A 25,586-nucleotide genomic window follows, 5' to 3' on the forward strand; every position below is an offset into this window, starting at 1 on the left:
CACAGCTCACTGCTACAGGACAAGTGACCAGCAGATGCCTGTTACAATAAAGCAGTGAGTACTTCTACTGATCCTGGCCTGGACTTTGCCTTCCTTGCAGCTAAGCCCTGGGCAAATGCTCTTTGTTGGAGTAGAGCACTGACACCCACACACCATCTCCAGCCCAGGGACCAGCGGGTGTCTCAATACTCCAACTGGCGTCACATCTAACTGACTCTGCCTATTACCCTGTGCACCTCTCCTGGGAGAGGTCTGGAGGTTCTGGTGCCTATAAGGTCACCGTGACAGTCCACCTTCCTGCACAGTTCTCCTGGGATGGTCGCGTATATACAGTCCTATGAAAAAGTTTGGGCAACTCTATTAATCTTAATCATTTTTAGTTCTAAATATTTTGGTGTTTGCAACAGCCATTTCAGTTTGATATATCTAATAACTGATGGACACAGTAATATTTCTGGATTGAAATGAGGTTTATTGTACTAACAGAAAATGTGCAATATGTATTAAACCAAAATTTGACCGGTGTAAAAGTATGGGCACCTCAACGGAAAAGTGACATTAAAATTTAGTAGCTCCTCCTTTTGCAAAGATAACGGCCTCTAGTTGCTTCCTGTAGCTTTTAATCAGTTCCTGGATCCTGGATGAAGGTATTTTGGACCGTTCCTCTTTACAAAACAATTCAAGTTCAGTTAAGTTTGATGGTCGCCGAGCATGGACAGCCCACTCTCAAATGATCTGAAAACAAAGATTGTTCAACATAGTTGTTCAGGGGAAGGATACAAAAAGTTGTCTCAGAGATTTAACCTGTCAATTTCCACTGTGAGGAACATAGTGAGGAAATGGAAGACCACAGGGACAGTTCTTGTTAAGCCCAGAAGTGGCAGGCCAAGAAAAATATCAGAAAGGCAGAGAAGAATGGTGAGAACAGTCAAGGACAATCCACAGACCACCTCCAAAGAGCTGCAGCATCATCTTGCTGCAGATGGTGTCACTGTGTATCGGTCAACAATACAGCGCACTTTGCACAAGGAGAAGCTGTATGGGAGAGTGATGAGAAAGAAGCCGTTTCTGCAAGCATGCCACAAACAGAGTCGCCTGAGGTATGTAAAAGCACATTTGGACAAGCCAGCTTCATTTTGGAAGAAGGTCCTGTGGACTGATGAAACAAAGATTGAGTTGTTTGGTCATACAAAAAGGCATTATGCATGGCGTCCAAAAAATAACAGCATTCCAAGAAAAACACTTGCTAGCCACTGCAAAATTTGGTGGAGGTTCCATCATGCTTTGGGGCTGTGTGGCCAATGCCGGCATCGGGAATCTTGTTAAAGTTGAGGGTCGCATGGATTCCACTCAGTATCAGCAGATTCTTGAGAATAATGTCCAAGAATCAGTGACAAAGTTGAAGTTACTCCGGGGATGGATATTTCAGCATGACAATGATCCAAAACACCGCTCCAATCGACTCAGGCATTCATGCAGAGGAACAATTACAATGTTCTGGAATGGCCATCCCAGTCCCCAGACCTGAATATCATTGAACATCTGTGGGATGATTTGAAGCGGGCTGTCCATGCTTGGTGACCATCAAACTTAACTGAACTTGAATTGTTTTGAAAGAGGAATGGTCCAAAATCCCTTCATCCAGGATCCAGGAACTGATTAAAAGCTACAGGAAGCGACTAGAGACTGTTATCTTTGCAAAAGGAGGATCTACTAAATATTAATGCCACTTTTCTGTTGAGGTGCCCATACTTTTGCACCGGTCAAATTTTGGTTTAATGCATATTGCACATTTTCTGTTAGTACAATAAACCTCATTTCAATCCTGAAATATTACCGTGTCCTTCAGTTATTAGATATATCAAACTGAAATGGCTGCTGCAAACACCAAAATATTTAGAACTAAAAATGATTAAGATTAATAGGGGTGCTCAAACTTTTTCATAGGACTGTATATATATATATATATATATATATATATCGTTCTTTGAAAAGCAACAGGTGGATTCGTCCTTGTGCAGAAGGGATAAAGGGACGAATAGGCCTACGCGTTTTGGAAATATAATGGAGATTTCGGAGATTAATCATGGCTTAGTCTGCAAGTATGTGCTTGTCGTATATATATACTAAAAGGTACGAGAAGTTAAAAACGACCCCTCCCGTCTGCACTTGGACGGAGGTTTAAATCAAGAAAAGATTATGCAACAGGTGATAGAGCTATACAACCAAGGCTAATATACATCAGCAACTCAACATGATGCAGAAACAGCAACAAATATAGATAGATAGATAGATAGATAGATAGATAGATAGATAAACAGACAGACAGACAGACAAATGTTAAGGTAAGTATGTGGATTACAAACAATAAAAAATATTTTTGCAAAAAAAAATCTTGTTTTCTTTGGAGTTTTTATGTATCATTATATTATAAATCTGTTAATATTAGGATAGTCCATGTTAAAAAGAGACTACCATTCCTATTTTTTCAATATCATTAGTATTAATGTACAAAAAAAGCTATATTTGAAAGTTTAGAAAAATCCTGTTCACAAGTTGGACCCAATTCATACTATGATGTACCGATTCACCTATGAGGTTGTTTCCTAATAGATGATACGAATGAAATCTCTATCAGTCGTGAGTACCTAATACACATTATGTTGTGTGGTGTCTAGAAACCAGCCTTAAGGAAGGAAAGAAGACCACGTATCAGGCTAGGTGACAAAGAGACTTGGACAAATCCTTAGTCACTGCAAGAACATATATAATTTAGAATTAAAGGGCAATCGACCCATATCTCAGGCAGCCGAAGAGCCTATCAGATGGGGGTCTAATTGAGGAGAATGGTCGTGTCCAGAGAGGAGCCCTGACTATATTACTGTATATAAATTATAAATTATAAGTGATAGTAGAACTAGGATCACAGGGAGCGGAGCAGCCAAACCAATAATTCATGAATACAGGATCAATGGGAATGTGGAGGAAGACTTCAGTAACTGATGTCCGATATCAAAATAATGCACCAGGGTCAGTGAGGTTCAGCTGCGGGATGTCCAAGTAAGATTAATGCTGCCATTACGTGAACGATCAGCGGATGGTGCTGGGGAGCAGTTATTGTATTTTATGTGATTTACAGGGGCAACAAATGCAATTAACAGGAAACTTATGGCCTAAATAAAAGACAGAAAAAGGGAAGATCCACATATTATCCACAGAGTTCAGGCGCTGGTCCAGCAATCAACATGTCTTACCACTGTATTATCACAGGCGGACTTGGCTGCTCTAGACCACTGCCAGATATTATTACTGATACTTTAGTCACATCCAGAGCGGCATTTGCAATGTTTGTGGCAGCTGCTTAAAATCTTTAGGGGTATGTCAGTCAGTGCATAAACTAACTAAGGGTGAATTCACACTGAGTAAACGCTAGCTTATTCTGAACGTAAAACACGTTCAGAATAAGCGGCGTCTAAAGCAGCTCCATTCATTTCTATGGGAGCGGGGATACGAGCGCTCCCCATAGAAATGAATGGGCTGCTTCTTTCACTCCGTGCAGTCCCATTGAAGTGAATGGGGAGTGCCGGCGTGTACGCTCCGGCATGAGCAGAGCTTGCCGTATACGCCGGCACTCCCCATTCACTTCAATGGGACTGCATGGAGTGAAAGAAGCAGCCCATTCATTTCTATGGGGAGCGCTCGTATCCCCGCTCCCATAGAAATGAATGGAGCTGCTTTAGACGCCGCTTATTCTGAACGTGTTTTACGTTCGAATAAGCTAGCGTTTACTCAGTGTGAATTCACCCTAACAGTTCAGCAGCCTTCCAAGTGTCAGATATAAGGGCTAGTTCACACGGAGGGCAGTATGACGCATTTTGGTCCTGATATTAAGCTGCTTCATAATAAGGCCAAAATGCGCCTGCCACGACTGTCACGGCTTCTGACAGTCGTGGCTTCCCACTCCGGAATAGGCTCAATTGAATGGGCCCAGTCCGGACGGTGCTGCCGGACACCGGGGCTGAATCAGCTGCGGAATCCGCCTGAAGGAAGGGCAGCTGCTCCTTTTTTCCGTAAGCTAGCGGTCTACATAGACCTCCATTGTGAGGGGGGTTCTGATATTGATTCAGCGTCAAAATCTGCCCCCTCTTGCCCTGTGTGAACAAGCCCTTACACTATACCCATGGACGAATTCATCATTTTGAGGCCCCAAGCAAAATCATGTCTTGGGAGCTCCCTCTAATCAAATTTTAGGCCACACCCCCTCTTTACCTGAAGTGCCCCCTATTTTCAGGTCAAAAACTCCCCCAGTATAACTCGACCTTTTACTGTCCCCTACAATATATTAAACCCCATACTAGCTCCCATACAGCATATTGCTTCCTTTATTGTTCCAACAGTATATTACCCCATTACTGCCCCCCCAAACAGAAGATTTTCTTTTCCTCCTTTTTTGGCCCCCACACATAATATTGCTCCCTTTTTTGGCCTTCACACAGTGATGTGTTAGGTCACATCTATTTCAATATTCCAACACCCATACCCACTCCAGTCCATTCCCACCTCTGCTTGGACCTCTAGGAGATGCTGCTCAATACGCCCTGACACTAAAGAACGCCTGAAGGTCATGTCTTGATGTTCTTCAGTGTCGGGGCTTACTGTATAATACCCCTGAGAGGCAGAAGCAAACATGGAGAGGTGCAGGAATGGAGGAATAAAATATCATTCACAGCTAATTATCATTCACAGCTAAATATCATTGCAGCTAATTTTTTTAAAAATGCAATAATTCAACCCCCCAGATCTTTGGGGACCCAAGTGAGTTTATGACCAGATTCACCCCTTGCTATAGATTCCATAGTGCAGAACACATACAGATACAGCACAGAGCAAAGTGGTACCTATGCCATACATAGGATTTCCCATTTAGAAACACAGAAATTTGACAGCAGGAAAAGATTAGCTCTTATATTATTCCCTCTCTATCTTAGGATATGTCTGCCAGAAACATTTCTTGCAGCAAAAAAATATTTCCTGGTATTTCTGATGATCTCCCCCCCATCTAATTCCAGGTTGTACCCAGTGGCGTAACTACCGCCATAGCAGCAGAGGCAGCTGCCACCGGGCCCGGGACATTAGGGGCCCGGTGACAGCTGCTACCGCTACTATCATTATACTCGGGGGTCTTTTCAGACCCCCGAGTATAATGATTGGCGGACCGGGAGAGGTAAGAAACATAAAAAAACATATTACTTACCTCTCCACGATCCTGCCAGGCCTCCTTTCTGACGTCTCTGACGTCACATGAACCCGGCCTGCGTCCCGGGTCATGTGACGTCCGACGTCAGCAGAAGGACAGCAGCAGAGGAGACCGCGTAGGAGCCAGGGGACAGGTAAGTAACAGTGTTTTTTTTATTTTTTTTATTCCCCCGGGTCTCCAATTATTATACTCTGGGGTCTGAAAAGACCCCAGAGTATAATAATTGTTTATGGGTGTCCACTATGGGGGATAATACTGTGTGCAGGGACCACTATGGGGGATAATACTGTGTGCAGGGGCTACTATTGGGGTACAATACTGTGTGCAGGGGCCACTATTGGGGTACAATACTGTGTGCAGGGTTCACTATTGGGGTACAATACTGTGTGCAGGGGCCACTATGGGGCATAATATTGTGTGCAGGGGCCACTATGGGGGATAATACTGCGTGCAGGGGCCATTTGGGGGATAATACTGCGTGCAGGGGCCACTATGGGGCATAATAGAACGCACAGGAATGCGTAGGAGGGGGTCGGTCGAGGTCTTCGACGTCGGTGTTGGCCGGGGGGGGGGGGGAGCATGTCAAAAGTTCGCCATGGGGCTCCGCCGTTCCTAGTTACGCCACTGGTTGTACCCCTTGCTCTTGTGTTTATTTTTTCATATTACAAAACACCTCCGCTCTGAGCCATGTATAAAGTCCTTATAACATATATAAAGGTTTCAGTCATATTCCTGTTTTCTCTTCTTTCCTCACCTACCGAAAAACTATTCCCCACATTCTTCATCTTCACTGAAGACTCCTACATAACACCTCTGATACTTCTTTCTACCGATCTGAAGTTGTTTGTTAGGAAAAAGTTCTTCAAAAAGAAAATTCTCAACAATTTCTAAATTTAGAAGACGAATGAATGTCTGTTTTCTGTATGGAAGCCAAGTCAACATTCAGTTAAAGAGCTTTGCTCGATGTTTGCTGAAATTAACACATAGAATGACGTTTGGCAAAATGGTACTAATTTATGACTAAAATAGCAGCGTTTAGGTTAACGTTACTCAATATGCAGCTGGAAGAGCAAGAAGATGGAAGGAGCTAGAGCAAAGTGTCTAAGTAGAGTAAAAGAGAAGGGAACTTACTTTCAGTCATCTTACGGAACTTGTCCTTTGACATAAATCCCAAGGCCAGACCAAAATCTGAAAAAAAGAAAGGAACAAAGGAAAAATTGAGTATCTAATACTATCCAGTAATATCACATTATATACAGTCCTATGAAAAAGTTTGGGCACCCCTATTAATCTTAATCATTTTTAGTTCTAAATATTTTGGTGTTTGCAACAGCCATTTCAGTTTGATATATCTAATAACTGATGGACACAGTAATATTTCAGGATTGAAATGAGGTTTATTGTACTAACAGAAAATGCGCAATATGCATTAAACCAAAATTTGACCGGTGCAAAAGTATGGACACCCTTATCATTTTATTGATTTGAATACTCCTAACTACTTTTTACTGACTTACTGAAGCACAAAATTGGTTTTGTAACCTCAGTGAGCTTTGAACTTCATAGCCAGGTGTATCCAATCATGAGAAAAGGTATTTAAGGTGGCCAATTGCAAGTTGTTCTCCTATTTGAATCTCCTCTGAAGAGTGGCATCATGGGCTACTCAAAACAACTCTCAAATGATCTGAAAACAAAGATTGTTCAACATAGTTGTTCAGCGGAAGGATACAAAAAGCTGTCTCAGAGATTTAACCTGTCAGTTTCCACTGTGAGGAACATAGTAAGGAAATGGAAGACCACAGGGACAGTTCTTGTTAAGCCCAGAAGTGGCAGGCCAAGAAAAATATCAGAAAGGCAGAGAAGAAGAATGGTGAGAACAGTCAAGGACAATCCACAGACCACCTCCAAAGAGCTGCAGCATCATCTTGCTGCAGATGGTGTCACTGTGCATCGGTCAACTATACAGCGCACTTTGCACAAATAGAAGCTGTATGGGAGAGTGATGAGAAAGAAGCCGTTTCTGCACGTACACCACAAATAGAGTTGCCTGAGGTATGAAAAAGCACATTTGGACAAGGCAGCTTCATTTTGGAAACAAAAATTGAGTTGTTTGGTTATAAAAAAAAGGCGTTATGCATGGCGTCCAAAAAGAAACAGCATTCCAAGAAAAACACATGCTACCCACTGTAAAATTTGGTGGAGGTTCCATCATGCTTTGGGGCTGTGTGGCCAATGCCGGCATCGGGAATCTTGTTAAAGTTGAGGGTCGCATGGATTCCACTCAGTATCAGCAGATTCTTGAGAATAATGTTCAAGAATCAGTGACGAAGTTGAAGTTACGCCGGGGATGGATATTTCAGCAAGACAATGATCCAAAACACCGCTCCAAATCCTCAGGCATTCATGCAGAGGAACAATTACAATGTTCTGGAATGGCCATCCCAGTCCCCAGACCTGAATATCATTGAACATCTGTGGGATGATTTGAAGCGGGCTGTCCATGCTCGGCGACCATCTAACTTAACTGAACTTGAATTGTTTGTCCAAAATACCTTTATCCAGGATCCAGGAACTGATTAAAAGCTACAGGAAGCGACTAGAGGCTGTTATCTTTGCAAAAGGAGGATGTACTAAATATTAATGTCACTTTTCTGTTGAGGTGCCCATACTTTTGCACCGGTCAAATTTTGGTTTAGTGCATATTGCGCATTTTCTGTTAGTACAATAAACCTCATTTCAATCCTGAAATATTACTGTGTCCATCAGTTATTAGATATATCAAACTGAAATGGCTGTTGCAAATACCAAAATATTTAGAACTAAAAATGATTAAGATTAATAGGGGTGCCCAAACTTTTTCATAGGACTGTATATATATATATATATATATATATATATATATATATATAGTATTATTGGTGATTTATTTACAAAAATCAGCAAGGAGACCTTCAGCACCGAATGATGGAAAACTTGCAATGCTAAATACATATCTGTGTCTGAGTCGCTTTATTGAGCAGTGTCTGGAAGAAATCTTGATTGAAAATGTCCACATTTTTCACCCGGCAATGTCTGTTAAAAAAATAACACCCAGCAGACTGCACTATAGTGAATAAGGTCCATCGGGATCCATTGCTACCATACTTCTGTTCTTCCAATGCTGCAACAGACCATAAGAACGGAGACAACCCTATATATATATATATATCTATATCTATATCTATATATATATATATATATATATATATATATATATATATTGTTATTGATTGAAACCTGACCTAATATTTTCCCAGCTGATGCAGTCTATAGCCAATCCGCCATACACTGAACACATCAGCAGCAGAAATCTCTCCTCCCTGATATTTTTGCATCAGTGCATAAATGGAGTCATGAATCCAGGTTGTTTCCCTCATAGAGGATTCTCTAGACTGTATACAACCGTAACAAACCCTTAACTGTGAGAAGTAGGAGAGATTTTTAAAGTCAAGTCTATAAAAGTTGCAGAATCAGTTTTACTTATGAGTGAAATGCGGAATTAAGCAGTGATAATGGCCGGAATCATCTATGGACAGAGATGTCTGAACATGCGTGCTCCACGGTGTCATGAGCAATAATGAGGATTTATAAGACAAGTGCCCATTACAGGACTCCGCGTATCACGTGACTACTGGAAACTGCTGTTTGCAGCCTGAGATTTGTTCATTACAAAATGTACAATGACACATTAAGGGACGACAATTAATTGGGCCTTTATGACTCTGCTCCAGTACCGCCTTTGTTTTATGTGATCGCATTAAATTGATGAATTTTACGCCTAACGTTCCTGATCAGAAGCGCAGACTATTGCCCAACCGTTACTAAGTCTCCACTCACTACAGGGACATGGAGTGCTGCTGCACTGCGGGCTCTTTTATCCTATATAATATAAAGTAATATCCCAACTTTTCTGTTTTTAAGAAGTCTGTCTCTGGCTAGGGCTACACAGGAACTTTTGGCTGCTCGATATTAAGATCACAAATGATGCCCTACCTGGCACTATTTATCAGTTATGGCATCATACATTGCTCCTACCCCAGAGGAGGGGCCCAGAAGTCCCATCTCTACGTAGAATAATGTGGCCCTGAACTCTGTATAAAAAACATGATATTTTTTTCATGTATGTCACATAATGATTGGATATTATAGATCTAACATTTATGACTGTTCACACAGGATTTCTCCGCTCCAACACTCCTTATCTACTCATAAGAAAATCCCTATTAATATATCCAGGTTTTCTCTAGTAAGGCAATATGTGAGGTTGGTACCAACAGAACTATCAGTGCAGCTCTGGATGTGACCGGAGTAAAAACTCAGCTCAGGGCGCATACAGTAAATAGTTAGCATAGTAATTAATAGGACAATTAACATGCATAATTAGACTTTTCCATCTAGAGGGTGTAAACATGTGCAGCTCTGGGCACAGCAGGAGGCACCTGACCCCTATTTGCCCTTTCTTGCCCATATTGTACCAATTCTAGTGACCCATAAACAAACAGCTCAGCCATATGTTTCTGACAATCCTGGCAATATTCCTGGGATGACTGTGCCAAGACACATGACTGAATAAAAGCATAATACAGGAATAATTAGCTCCTGTCACTGAGATCTTACAGGCTAATTCCACTGCCCTGGGGCCCAGACAACGGCAAAAACAAAGCTTTAATATTAATCAGTGACAGCAAGCGCTGAACTTAAGATTCGCATCACCTGCACCGCTCCGCGCAGATCCCAGAAGGAATGTCCGTAGTGTTTTATTCATGACGAGATTTACTAAACCTTGTTAATCTTTAGTGCACCTGAGGGTCTGTCCAAGTGCACAGAAGATAAGGTGCGCTGCAGGTTCTGGAGAATGATAGCAGATCAGGGATGAGGGGAATTGGAGTGGAGAAGTCTCTCATAAGTAGGTCAACAAGTCTCCGGGAGAAAGTTACAGCAGATTCAGCGGCCAGTGCTGTGACCTCACTCAAGGTCAGAGACTTCTTATTAACGCTTTGGGTCAACCCCCAAACTGGTTTAGCTACAAAGGATGAGAACAAATGCAGATTCGTCATGGTGGTGGCCTTTGTTGGTTGGTTTATTAGTTCTTCTATGAAATATTGCAACTGTGGCACTGCATGTAAAATAATTTGGCTGCATAATTTTTCCTGCAAATAAGTCAATGAGAAAAAATTGACAGAAATAGAATGTGCTGAGATTCGGGGATTCACTAACATTGTCTACCACATAGTATCTTGATAGTACAGTATGTGCAGAACTTTAGGACATGAACCAACACCCCTTCATTACGGTTGTGATAACATTTAATGTGTTGTAATATATGGTCTATATAGCATGATCCTACTGCAGAGTAAGAGTAATATAATCCTTCCATAGAATTTTAACTGCTGTAGAAAGTCTAAGAACAGGTAAAAGCAGATGTAGAGCTTCTGGACCTCAATACAAAATTTGCACCCAGGCCCCAGTATCACCATGTGTCATTTAAACTAATGGTGATGTGCAGGCCAGAGGACATGATATCAGGGCCCAGATGCCACTTAAACCCTGGCAACCCGTTGCAACTATGATACTGGTAGAGGTTCCACTAGGAATAAATACATGTTTATTCCTATATCTAACATATGGATAAATATTCATTGCGTATTATGTACAAAACAAGGATCTTAAGGTCCACAATGCTTGTAATACAAAGGAGATGACTGCTATAGGAGAGTGCAAACACTACAGCCCAAGACCATACATCTCTTCATAAACAGCCCCCTTAGGAGGTGGCATTTCTTAACCCAGACACTTGCACAAACCCTGGCACTTTGTTCATGGTAGGAACGCGCTTGCTGATTTATTATCATTAACAACATGAATCTGACGCTTAGCCGAGCCTTGGTTCATCCTTTCAACTCTGGTGCTGGGCTTGAATATTAATAGTTTTCCACTTTCCAGGATGGGAAAAATCATTCGTTGGCAGCCCGACTCCTGCAGCGAGCAAGGGCCGAGTAACTCCGGGATAAAAGAATTAATGAAGTGAGTGTACAGTATACAGAATTGTAATCTCTGCTTGATAAATTGGAACATGGGTCCCTGAAGGACAGATAATTCCACCCTTTTCTAAATGAACAGCTGGCCGGAACATGGCATCTCCCTGTCGCCTTAGGAACAGTAATGTCTTTGATCTCTGAAAGCCTCAAAAGGAGTTTCGGACTATCAGTAAGGAGCAGACGCGCACAGGTCTTGGCCTTAAAACCACAAGACTTTTTTTTTTTTTCCCCTATTCCTGTTAATATTATTTTTTTCCTCGTCTTCTTCTTTTCTGCTCAGTAAAGCTTGTACACAACTGGATTGCTGCTCGCCGCGGTAACTCTTTGTCAGCCAAAAAAGACAGTGTGAGATAGCAACGGGTAATTTCTAAGCTCCTGCCTGAAGCTGCGGAGAACTTAGATGAGTGCAAAGTGACCACAGCTCCACTTAACTTTGGGGCACTTATAAAAAATGAATCAAGCAATACAGTACTAAACTCATGAATCGTTTATAGGCACAAAGGACAGAAAAAAACATGGCTGCCGCCTGGATGCAGATGATTTGGCTCCATTTTTGACATCATTTCACAGTTCAAACCAAAATAGAATTTAAAGGGATTATCCCATGAAGCATTTTCAGCCCAAAAGTCCTGAAGGCTGTGAATAGCTGCTTTAAAGTAATTTGCAGTATTTCTAGAATAAAAATAACCTTTTCAAAAATTCATGCTTTCTCCCACGTGCCCTCCTTAGTGATGCTGCAAAGATGCACAACTCTGGACAGAATCAGTCTACTTCCCCTCTGGCAGCCAACAATATATTCCCTTCTTTCCACCTCTACAATAGAAGTCTCCTTAACCAATAGGTTATGCCACTGCAGAAGTTTTACTTCTTCCCTAACAAGCAGGGCAAACAACTACCTGCATTAGCTGCTCTCCAATGACCAGAAAATCACTATGTAGAGACTCATGTAGATTTAAACAGTGAAGAATGGTTAATAGACGACATATGCCTTGAATATACAGCTGTAGCGAAGTTTATCATGACACTGATAATATTATCATGCAATGAAATCCATTGAAGAGTAGAATTAAAGTTCTGGTCCTCAGTGTATTTAATGGGTTAGATTTGGCAATTAATGATATTGTAGCACATATTTGGTCAAAAGTGCGCCACAACCCCTGTTTCACACCTCGCTCACCATCACTTGTGCAAATGTGGGCAAAAGAGGACATAGAGCAGGGCGGAGATTCCTCAGCTCAGATCTATACCAGTTACGAACTGATGTAGGATTCCATTATAAATCTGGCCAGAAAACTCAGGGGGATGAGGTGTAGAATGGGGTTTGTGGCGCACGAAAGTATCTTGTGCCAATTGTGTGCCACAATATCATCCTTTTACACCAGAAAACTGGCATAGACAGAATTGTTATTCTGCCCCAGTTTGTTTAATGTCAAGTTAAACTTTTATACATCAGTACAAGTCTAAGGAAAAGTTGGACCCAAGACCTTCCGATCTGCAAATTCGTCAGGTTTATTCAAATAGTGAATAAATATAGGACCATGGCCACCAACCTGTGGCTCTCCAGATGTTACGAAACTCTCAGCAGAACTACATCTCTCAACAGTCTAAGGCACCGTTCACATCTGCGTTCAGACCATTCCGTTCCCCTCTCCGCATGAAAAATGCAGAGAAAAGTCCTGCAAGCAGCATTTTTCTCTCCGTATTTTTTGTGCGGAAACTGAACAGAAACCACACGAACTGCATTATAGTCTATGGGGTCTGCAGGTTTCCTTAGATAACCACTTTTTTAATGTGGATTAGGTTTCCGTTAGGGATTCCCCAAGTGGACTCTCCGAACCGAGACTCATGCGCAAATGTGAACCAGGCTTAAAGCAATCACGGTATGCCATGAATAGTAAGTTTTGTGACAGCTGGAGTGCTTTAGGTTAGGAGAACGAAGCCCTACATATTGTCATCATTTCATTTTCTATCTCCAGCACGTTTCCCAGTGTCAATGATATTAAGTGAAATCTTTATGTACTTCGCTGAATTAATGGTTATGGACAGAAATTACAACTCTGCTAAACTGCCGTCCCTTCAGATTCCCATTTTCGGTGACATTCGGGAAAATGTAAGATGAGCTCTCAGGAGTCTGCCGCTTTGTAATATACAATTGGCTGGTTTGTCTGTTAACAAGGCTGATGATATAATGACTTTATTATTGATACCTTGATTGATGTATCATGGCGCTGCTCTCTATAGGAGTCCTTGCTTCATTGTTACAGGCTTATTTATGAGCAATGCTACAAATTACACACAAACGGCAGGAATATTTCATAACAGGATTAGAAATGACCCCTGAATATCTCAGAGGAGAAATGACTGGAGACTTGTTACAAGCAGATTCCATTATACACCTTCTGAACAATGAGTGCGCTCTTATTCACGAGATCTCCTTCTTTACGTGGTCTATATATTTATTAGAGAAAAAAATGATCACACTGCTGTCATACACCAGGTGACTGTGACTGTGCTAAAAATGATGACCAGATGCCTTTATAAATATGGTGCTTGTGATGGCATCAAATCTGGGTGGCAGTGTTGGTGGCAATTTATGCATTGTATGGCAGAGAAAACATTACATGCCCATAGAACTGAATGATGCCAATGTGTGCAGCACTTAGACATGGTTCACATCAGCATTCGGGTTTCCGTACGGGACCCCCCCTCTAACAGAATCCTATACGCATTAAAAGGCGGTTACCGAAGAAACCACACGGACCCTATAGACTATAATGAAGTCCGTGTGGTTTCCCCAGGCGGACTCTCCAAATACTGATGTGATCCGGGCCTTACAGTGAAATACCTTTACTTTGGGATCTATTAATCTAGAAAATAATACCGTGTTTCCCCAAAAATAAGACAGTGTCTTATATTAAATTCTCGTCCTAAATATAGGACATGTCTTATTTTGGGGGTGGGGTGTCTTATGAAGCGGGGGACAACCCACTCCATAAGACATGCAGGAGGTTAGGCGAGGGGAGGGGAGGTAGGCTACTTACCTTCCCCATCTTCATAGCAGCGCTGGTGCTGCTGTTGATCGCAGCGGCGGAAGTGGTGGGCAGGACTTAGCGAGGCTGCCAGCAGTTGACAGGGAGCCTCACTTTGTGGGCATTGCAGCCAACTGAATGCTGTGCACTGTGTTCCATGTGCACAGGAAAGCCGGCTGCCTCTGCAGTGATACTGGCTGCTGTGGGATGAGCTGGGAGAGCCGACTCCCCACAGCATATGCACAGCGGGCATCTCCCAGCTCACCCTACAGCAGGGACAGTGGATACAACCTACGGTATCACAGCAGAGGCAGCAGCCGGCTTTCCTGTGCACACAGAACATTGCGCACAGTGTTCAGCAGGCTGCAATGGTTTTTGGGGGTTCCTTATATTAGGCAATTAAACAGAAACCTCCTCATGCCTTATTTTCTGGGGGATGACCTATTTTCGGGGAAACACGGTAGAATCTACCTCTTATACTAGGGAGAACTGGAATATCTAATAATTCAACACCCACCAGCACCACCATTGGCACCGGATGAATGGAGTTTTACTGTACGTAGCTATATGTTAATGATGTAAGATATTAGATAATGATGTCAGAAATGTGTTCAGTGCCAGATGGATACTGTAGTTCTAATTGTATGGACCTAGGCCGTAGGCCTGCACACAGCCATTCTGGGGGAGAACAATAGACGTTGTTTAATGGCTTCTAGGAGATCAGAGGACGGAGCGCTGGGCCCAGATCTTTGTCCTACATATATTAAATAGCACTTAGTATTTTTTTTCCTCAGCTATTGATTTGTATTAGATTGGCTGAGCTATTATATGGCAATTAAAGTTTCAGACGCCGCATCAGTTAAATCGGCACATTTTAATTTCAATTAGAGCTTTGTAAGAACGGCGGAACATCTGCTCCGAAAGTACAGTGTGCAAAAAACTATTTTATGGTTGACTCTTTCCCTTCCATCTAGCGAGCCTACAAGTGTGACAAGACACGGCAACATTATCGCTAGATATTTGTATCCTATTATACGACTTTGCATGTGGGCAGGATGAGAATACTGTAATTCTTTAGAATTTTTCTACTTATTTTGAAGTGGTTTCCTGGGATTTTGATATTGAGGACCTATTCTTAGGATGAATCGTCAGGAATCCAAGACCAAGCATTTTTTCAGACTGGTCTGTTCTCATTTACTTATTTATTTTGCTTACGTATATGGCGCCAACATATTTTGCAGCGCTTTACAGATATTGCCAAAACTTTCCCAAGTAAGACTCATAATCTAAATTTCCTATCAGTATATTTTGAAGTGTGGGAGGAAATCCATAAACTCCTTGCAGATGTTGTTTTTGGTCAGATTCGAACCCAGGGCTCCAGTACTACAAAGAACAATAACACTAAGTAACTGAACAGAATATACAAGTATTTCCTCTTTAGTATATAAGTAGTTTTTCTATTGATTTTATATAAAGCCTTCCAGGGACCATTTTCAGTAGGAGATTTGTCTGCTAGTTAGTTGCTATGTGCTGAGAAGTGTCATGGGCAGGATTCTCTGCTGCGGCGACTCTGGCCGGAGCTGTGTATCTGGATGACTGCGGGTTCATGGCAGCCAAACTGCCTCTCATGTGACCTCTATCCAACAAGCCAAACAACCTGCAGGTTCTGTTTGCACTGTTGAACTCCCGTCTTCTCTTCAGAAACACTTGGCTCTGCCACTCTGCATTTCCCGGGCTGCGGGCTGCTGGGACCCCATAGTCTATTATTACAGAGCCACTGTCTGGCCGCCTGCAGCATCTCTCATTTCTCTCTGGTCATTGTAATTAAACAGAGTCTTCCTGTTGCCTCGCAGTAGGGACTTATTGTAAATTTGCTGATCCAGTGCTCATCATTGTATTCTCATTTTGTCCTCCACAAACCCTGCAAACTCATAAAACCTTGTTACTTCTGTATATACTGGCAATACTACAGAGAATGGAAAACACAATGATGAAGTGGTCAAGAGGGGGAAAAGAGCTGTCTCCTCTCCATGTGGTGAAATAAAACATTTTTGTACAGTGGATAGTTTCCGCCAAGTTCTGCCTGTATACTGTATGCCTTATAGTTTATTGGACAATTGTCACCCTATAAAATGTAGGTTTATCTCATTAACCTACACAGTCACCATGTACACACATTACACTACTGACTTTATTCTGATCCTGAGTTACATCCTGTGTTATACTCTAGAGCTGAACTCACTAGTCTGCTGCTGGAATCACTTTGTACATACAGTACATAGAGATGAGCGAACACTGTTCGGAACAGCCGTTCCAAACAGCACGCTCACTGCACGCTCCCATAGAAATGAAAGGTGCTTCCATTCATTTCTATGGGAGCGTGCTGTTTGGATCGGCTGATCCGAAAAGTGTTCGCTCATCTCTACATTACCGATCCCGTACTGATCCTGAGCTACATCCTGTATTATACTCCAGAACTGCACTAACTGTTCTATTGGTGAATTTACTGTATAATATATTACATTACTTATCCGATACTGCTCCTGAGTTATATTCTGTATTATATTCCAGAGCTGCCCTAACCATTCTGCTGGTGGATTCACTGAGCACACATTATAATACTGATCCTATCCTAAGCAGGATGTAGTATGCTTCAGAGCTGTGCTCTCCATTCTGCTCTTGTAGTCACTGTGTACAACTAGAGATGAGCGAGTACTGTTCGGATCAGCCAATCCGAACAGCAAGCTCGCAGAGAAATGAATGGACATAGCCGGCACGCGGGGGGTTAAGCGGCCGACCACCGTCAAAGCGGAAGTACCAGGTGCATCCATTCATTTCTATGGAGCATGCTGTTCGGATCGGCTGATCCGAACAGTACTCGCTCAACTCTATGTAAAACTACATTACTAATCCAGTACTGATTCCCGATTGCATTCTGTACTGTTCTCCAGAGTTGCACTTACTATTGTGTTTTTGGAGTTCCTATGTTCATACATTAAATTATAACTCTAGAGCTGCACTCATTATTCTGCTAGTGGAGCCACTGGGACACGTGTGTCCGAATCCTATTATAACATGGGATAAGAAAAGGTCTATATGACTAAGACAATTTGTAATAGTTTCTGGATCTTATCATACAGGTTGGAGGGGCTTTATGAAAAGGAGGTGGAACCTAATATGCAATGCTGTGCAACAAAAAATGTGTCAAAATGTTGGAAATTGCGCCACAATTTTAATGCATTTTTTGTTGGAAACTAAACCAAATAATAAGTGGTGTAAAGTTAGACTGGGCAGCCTAAAAGTAAGTGAGACTTTCAAACATCATCAGATACAGCACAGTTTAAGACAGTCAAGATTAAAAAGTGATGTGTTAATCTCCTTTTTTACATTATATTTGTTTCCATTTTCAGCCTCACACAGAGCTGAAGGGAGGAGGGAGTAGGAAGAGGATTTACTGCCTAATTCTGTGCACTGGTAGCCTTTTATCTACAAACCTAGCAGTGTTAAAAGTACACAGAATAGCAGAGTGAAACCACAGTAATTATTTGAGTTTCTTTGTATTCCCCATTCTCTTCATAGGCTAATAATGTAGAAAGTAACTCGGCTTGAAAAGTGGAGAAGAAAAAATATGTCTTTAATAAGGTATTACAAAATTTCATATTTTAACCTGTACTATTCATTTAGGAAAAGCTGTTTATAACTGGAGGTATGCTAAATGTTATGCTACTAGTTGCCCTTACTTTACACAGGGGGATATATTAACCTTTTCACGTAAGTTTTCTGGCACAGCCATTTGCTCCAGCTGTGCTACTTGTCCATTTTCTGACCAACTCATTACTTTTACAATATGGTTGGAGCAAGGTGGGGCTCCAGTGGGCGGAGGGGCAGAGTGCCTTGGCCTGACATAAACTAGTGAGAGTTATAGCTGAAATCTGTGTCAATCTCTGGCATTACAAAATTTTAATTCTGGCACTTGGGACCTCCAGTAATGCGGCAGAATTACTAATTTTTGGCCCTTTTATTACTAGTGGCACATCTGCCACCAGTGCTTACATGATAAAGACTGGTGCACAATGTAAAATAGAATACAGGGTGGGCCATAAGTATGGATACAACAAGGTGGGCCATAGGTATGGATACACCCAGATATGGATGCTCTCAAGGTCTCCAAATCTCACTCCCTTGGACTTCTATCTCTGGGGTCGTTTGAAGGCTATGATGTACTCTGTGAAGATCCAGGATGTGGGGTACCTTGAGCACATCCTCCTCAAATGTTTCTCCCCTCCCATGTACTAATATGCCACAAACGGTAAGGTGATATCAGCAACCACTTCCATTTTATCTGGGTGCATCCATACTTATGGCCCACCCTGTACATCTATTCCACTATGGACATACAATACTTATTTTGTACTGATAATAACCAAAATCCTACATTTCAGAGTCTCACTATTTGCTGGTGGGGTCACTATGTAATAAAGTAAATTCAAGATCAGAATAAGAATTAGTATACTGTCTCTAGATATCAAGAATATCAATTCAATGCCATCCAGTGGAGATCTTGATGAAATGATGGAGTTAAAAGTTATAATTGAAATAAAGTAGATTAAAAAGTTTAATGTATAGAAAAACATCAAATCAATACATTCTGTAGTTTTACAAAAGAGGATTATTGATAAAGGTCTCTGGAGCAGAAAAAACATCTGCTCCATCCTATAAAGACAAGATCTCCAGTGTAACAAGTAAACCATAAGTGACAAGCAGGCCACCGCAGTGGTGAGCATGCCTTGTGACAGCACCTAAATGAAATGTCATCATGCATTGACCCTCCTGTCTCCCCTCCATTCTGTGGCAATCGATTTGTATTCACTAACCTAGGACACAGAATAGCACAAACACATGACAATGGTAGGTTGGGGGATGAGGGGGGTTCAGACAATTTCACTTTAGTAGTTGGAGCACCTCTGTCTGTGTGCACTTGACATATCGGATGCCAGCCTGTGACATGACATGTGACTCTCTTTGGAGACGTGGACTGTCACGTGTTTCAAATTATGAGCAGAGGAGAAAATATGACTTTGGGGAATTTGTGTAAATCTCTTCTAATAAGACTGAGATGCAGTATATTGTATTTGTCTTTCAAGAGGCTTTTTTATCTTATTTTTCCTGCTCGGCTCCCACTGGTAATAGACGGAGAAATGAGTAGAGGATGATTTACGAAAATTGCTGACAGAGTCATAGAAATGTGTTTGTCGTAGATTCGGCAAAGGCGTCAGTGTGACTGATTATGTTTGTATAGGATGGGCACAGGGGGGAGAAGAAGACAAGAATGGGCCTCTATCTGGTGTCGCTCCAGGCCAATGAACTTCCCCCTTCCAGATCAGGGACTTCTTTTGCAATCAGCCATAGGCAGTTGCACTCATTGGAGCGAAAACTGGAGGTCTTTGGAATAAAGTCATCCCATACTCTCCATGATCCCTAAGGGTACATATAGTAAGTCATTTCAGTAGAGAAATATAGCATCCTGATGAAGTTTTTAACACTTATTTTTGGGGAAAAATTTGACAGGCATGAGAAAAACAAAACTTCTCTATTTCTGAAAAAATGAATAGAGTTGGAACTTCCCATACATGTCAAAGCTTACTTATGTATGTCACTTAGATTATGTATAACAGCCAGGTCATGAAAATGCATGTAAGAATTCCTAGGGGGCGATAGAGAGCTCTTTCTTAGCTCTGATGTGACACTGCGACTATTCCCCAACAATGCTCCACATATGGACAACTTGCCAGCGACCATTGATCCAATATAACCCATTGTAATATCTTTTTCTTTGTGAGTCCATGCAGTATATTTATTATGCATTTTTGCACTTTGGAAGGAATATGGAAAGTACAGAACTTGTTCTTCCCCCTCTATTCTTTTAGATGAATAATGTCAGAGTCATCCCGCAGCATGTGGAGGATGAAATCTGACAGCAATTACACTGACATACAAGATTCTCCTCGCTGCCATGTAGAACTTCTTTTTGGTGGACTGAAAAGCAAAATTAGCATATTTTCTGGGAGCAGTGAGACTCTGCAGCGGGCAGAGATCTGCCACGACCCATTAAAGCAATGCCAACAGACTCGGGACATCTTCTGGTGCCAAGGATGGAGAAACGCTACTCGTATTCGTGACAAAGGAGACGGGAGGGCGCACAATGCTCCTTACTGTCTTGTCAGAATTAAGTGTCCACGTTCAGTTTTAATTAGCCCCTTGGCGGTCTTTTCAAAAGGTCGTGCGCGCCACAGATCCCGTCATCCCCTCCCCCCACCTTTGCCCTGCACCTCTGAAAGACATTCAAACTTCTCAAAAAGAGAGGAGCTTGAAAAGGGGAACCTTGTTATTTGGAAAATGTCAGCTGGGCAAGGATTAGGAGTGAAAAGGAAGTGAACTTTCCCAGCTGCGATTTCCTTGAGGGGGGAGTAGAAGAGCACGCCTTGCCAAATTTTTTTCCACGGTAGAATGTCATTCGATCGCGGTACATGAACTTTTCATGAGTAACACAAATCTGTCTGCTCTTTGTCAGGAACAACAAAATAGAAGGATTTACACGTCAGCTGCAAGCTCGATCCACCTATCAGACAGCTTTGACAAGTTTTGGCAAGGAAGGTTATGGATGGATTCAACATTTTGCAGCATTTTTGTGGTGTTTTGACGTTTTAGCAGTTTTTTTAAAGTCAAAAAATGCTGCAGTCAGATGTTACTTCACAGTCAAAAGAAGATTATTGAAAAGTCCACATACACAGCAGTTTTGGTGCCGCTAGATTTACTGTTTTCCTATAAGCTTCTTGAAAGAGAAATAAGTAAAAGAAACAAAAGAAAATTTACAAATGTATCCATATAAAAAATGTTTTTAAAAATTCATGACATCACTGCAAAAATGGATGGTAACCCTATGAAAACATATGGCTGGCCATAAGTAAATATAAAGAAACATTCCAATATTTTCTTTCCTTTTATTATGTACTTATTCCCCTAATATATGTGTATATATATATATATATATATATATATATATATTTCCCTATATGTTCTATCTGCAAATTCATGGGATCCTTCTCTTAAGCTGCTCATGTAACCATGTAACCTTATTCAGAGTTACATGTTTTTCTGTTTCCCTTGAAAAGTGGACTTTACCACAAACTCCTAATGCTAGCTACTACTGATGATTAGAAAACATATATAACATACTGAATACAATTGATATGTATAAGATTTTTTTTAGAATATTTAAAAAGGAAAAATATAATTACAGTGTCTTCAGTCAGGCAGACAGAGATGGTGCTGTCACTAGCTGTCCTTGTGAAGATGTGCTAAATAATCATAGGATTGATAGAAAATATAGAAAGAGAAACTTAACAACTAGTTGCTGGTATATAAGTGCATTATACATGAAAGGAATGCAGAGTTTGATAGTCAACCAGTTGTGGCGTGCAGTGATGGAAAAATGTGTTTTCTCTGGACTGCATCTATAAAAGAAGTCTATCACTGCCCCCGGCTACTTTAAACCACTTCCGTAATGCTGTAGGTGCTGTTAGCTCAATAAACAATATATCTTTCTTATGTTTCAGGGCCCCGGGGATGCATAGAGAAAGCACTTATATTCTTTATTCAAATGAGGATCTTGGAATACAGGGGGAGTTTTCTTCTATTACTGAGCACTGCTGCATCATCACTAAACACATCCATCCTACATTCAGCTCTTCCTCCTGGGGAATGGAAGGATCAAATCACAGTGGATTAACTCACAGTGCCCATGGGGAGGAGCTGAATACAGGATGGCTGTGTTTATTTATCATGCAGCAGGGCTCAGTAATAGGATAATTAGCACACGGGCCCATTATTTTCTATGGTATGCCATACACATGCCAATCTGAGGCAAAACTCAGGACGGGTGTTATCTCTGTCCTTGTTGAAGCCCTTGCTTAGTGAGGCAAATGAATGGGTCCATGGACTTGGCAGTTTAGTGTGACTGTAGACTTAGGACGGATTCAGACAACTGATTTTTATTTTTAATCCAATGAGGTTTTTCTGGGAACCACAGAGGAGAAGAAAAGCATATCCAGGCTTGATCCAGAAAACATATCAGAATGGGACAAAAAACAAGGGTCTTCATGAAATAATTGAGGTATTTATGGTCCCATTCATTTGAATTGCGTCTATCAGACTTGTACTGTACTACAGACGTTAAACTCCATCATACAGGACGCACCTTACCCCAGTCTCCATTCCATTATCTTGCATTTGAAGTTGGAAACAAATGTCAGATTATCAGAATTAGCAGACTAGTGGATGCCAGATTACAAAGGATTTTTTCCACTTTTGGAGAAGATGCATTTCCATGTACCAATGTCTGCGCACTGGAGAATATACAGGGATTGTGCTTTATTTACTTCTCCATGGCACATAAAACGTCTTTCACACTGCACAGTGACAGATGCTTCTCTGTCCTCATTATGGTTAATTTTTGTTATTGCTAATAAATCTTTCCCTGCATTTTGGAGCAATGGGTACGTTTCCAGCCAATGCATTATTCATGGTTCTCCATCAGCTAGTATACACTGAGGTCTGTTTACAATGTCGTCCGAGAAACATAAGCGTCTGATCATCAATTATAAGGCTGTATTTATATAGACAATAAATGTAGATGATTTATGTCAGGGGACAGTGAAATGTGTGCATTAAATCTGTTTGGGACGGTTCATGAGTCTAAGCACTTGTATGTACCTCTCATACCCAGAGCAGATTTATATCCACAGGGAAGGAACAATGCAGGTTTCTAAAGAATGACAGCAAGCAGAGATCAGTTATCTTGTAATAGAAAGGCTTTCGTTTTTAACTTATGTTTTAGGGGTTGTACCAAATTCTGTATATTTACAATATGTCAAGGAGATAAGGTGTGCAGTGCACCTGATACTGGGACCCAGACACCAATAGTTACCAGAACCTCCAAATGGCAGTACTCTCTAGGCTCTAGAGTGCACTAGCATGGGGTTGGTTTGGTCACAGTTCATCGTCCTGAGACACTCACAGACCCATCTTCTCACACTCACAGCACAAGGTTCTAGCTTTGGCAAAGAAAAGCAAAAATGTGATAAAGGGTTGTAGCTCAATCCAGGCCATCAGAACATTGGACCTACAGGGAGTCTATCACCAGAGCCCACCATATCAACCCAGCCTCATAGATAGATAGATAGATAGATAGATAGATAGATAGATAAATTAGGATTCCCTGAATCAATCCGTGTTTTCCCCTTGTAAATTGGTGCCCCTGTTGCTAATATAGCTTTGTTTTTGTCAATATGCAAATAAGCTCTTTGGAGCAATGAAGCAGTTCTGTTGCTCCATAAAGGTAAGCGGCAATTCCCTCCATCAATACTCCAAAGAGTTTATTTGCATATTGACAAAGACAGCAATATTTTGGCACCAGTTCACATGGGAAAATACAGCTTGATTCAGGCAGTGGCATAATTAGGAATAGCAAGGCCCCAAGTGAACATTTTACATGGCCTCCCCGCATCTGCGCAGAAACTGCATTCCTGCAGACAGTATTATGCCCCATAGTGGGCCCTGCAGACAGTATTATGCCCCATAATAGCACCTGCGCACAGTACTATGCCCAATAGTGGGCCCTGCACACAGTATTATGCCCCATAGTGGCCCCTGCACACAGTATTATGCCCCATAGTGGCCCCTGCACACAGTATTATGCCCCATAGTGGCCCCTGCACACAGTATTATGCCCCATAGTGGCCCCTGCACACAGTATTATGCCCCATAGTGGCCCCTGCACACAGTATTATGCCCCATTGTGGACCATCCATGACAATTATTATACTGTGGGGTCTTGTCAGACTCCAGAATATAATGATCTGATACCCTAGGGGAGGATACAAACATAAAACAACACTGTTACTTACCTCTCCCTGGCTCTGGTGCACTCCGTGCTGATGTCGGCCATCTTCAATGATGGAAGAGTTGTCACTTGAGCTGGGCCTGTGTCGTCAGACCACATAACGTCTGGGCTGTCACCAACTAGGCCTGAAGCCTTCCGGAGCATAGAAAAGGTAAGTAATAATGCTTTTTATGTTTCTGCACCTCTGCTATCTCCTATCTCCTCACCTCTCCTCTCCGATCATTATACTCGGGGGTCTGAAAAGACTCCCAGGTATAATGATAGTGGGATTGGTGGGCCTGCAGCCTTACTTACCCATCCCCTCTCCTGTTCACAGCGGCCTCTGCAGAAGGGCAAGCCCTGGTGGTCATAAGCAGGAGCCAGGATCAGTTTGTAAATAGGGCCAGTTACCAGCTGGAGTTTCTCCAGCAGATATTGGCCTATTAAAAAAATAAAATAAAAAATCTGCAGCGGAAGCGGCTGCCACCGAGTCCACTAATGTCCCGGCCCCTGTGGCAGCCGCTATCACTGCTACCCCAGTCGTACTCCCCTGGATTCAGGTAAGCCTTACCTATGAATCTGCAAGGCTGGGTTGATATATTGAGTTCTGTATGACAGACTCCTTTTAAGATCAACGCTTCCATTGCCTGGATTGAACTACAACTCTCTTGTTACATTTTTCTTTTGCCAAAGCCCAAAACCTGCTGCTGTGAGGGTGGGATGATGGGTGCTGTGAGCGCCTCTGGAGGATGATGGGGATGCTATATTAAGTAAGTTGTTTCTCAGTCTTAATTGATCGTGTTGATGTCTGGTGGCTTTTAGTGTGCGCTGCGATGTTTCCTCATTTAGCTGACAGCTGCATATGAACGTTCTGTGTTAAGAACATAATTATCAAGGCTGCCACAACAGGGTCTATGTGATCACAGCAGCACTGCCAGATAATGAGGAACCATAGCGCTCATCTTATATACTCCCTAACTAATGCATATATACATACACACTTAGTTATGTAGCATCTTTCGCCACGGAATAACTCTTTGACAACAGATAATTTAGGGCGGGTTGATAACTGGATTTTTTTCTTGACAAGTTTTCTAAAAGTTGCAAGCAGTCATCATTTTTTGTAGACACATTGGGAGACTATAATGGATTACAAGTGTATGTATGTATGTTGTAGTTCAGATACTAATACGCACACTTAAAGAGCACTAACTATAACATTATGATAATCATTCACAAGCTCATCCAGTCAAAAAAATAAATCATGGACACATCTGCCCTAT

General features: G+C 41.7%; 1 protein-coding gene across 2 annotated transcripts in view; it reads right to left on the bottom strand.

The window, feature by feature from the left end:
• The window catches only part of KIRREL3 (kirre like nephrin family adhesion molecule 3), a 628,687-nt gene that overhangs the window by 250,115 nt on the left and 352,986 nt on the right, over positions 1–25,586 (bottom strand). For both annotated transcript variants that reach the window (XM_075280134.1, XM_075280132.1), the window contains exon 2: positions 6,389–6,445. In XM_075280134.1, the coding sequence (XP_075136235.1) occupies positions 6,389–6,445 (57 nt within the window). The remainder of the gene's footprint in view (positions 1–6,388; positions 6,446–25,586) is intronic.

The sequence above is a fragment of the Leptodactylus fuscus genome, chromosome 6 (assembly GCF_031893055.1).
Source record: "Leptodactylus fuscus isolate aLepFus1 chromosome 6, aLepFus1.hap2, whole genome shotgun sequence".
NCBI classification, from domain to species: Eukaryota; Metazoa; Chordata; class Amphibia; order Anura; family Leptodactylidae; genus Leptodactylus; species Leptodactylus fuscus.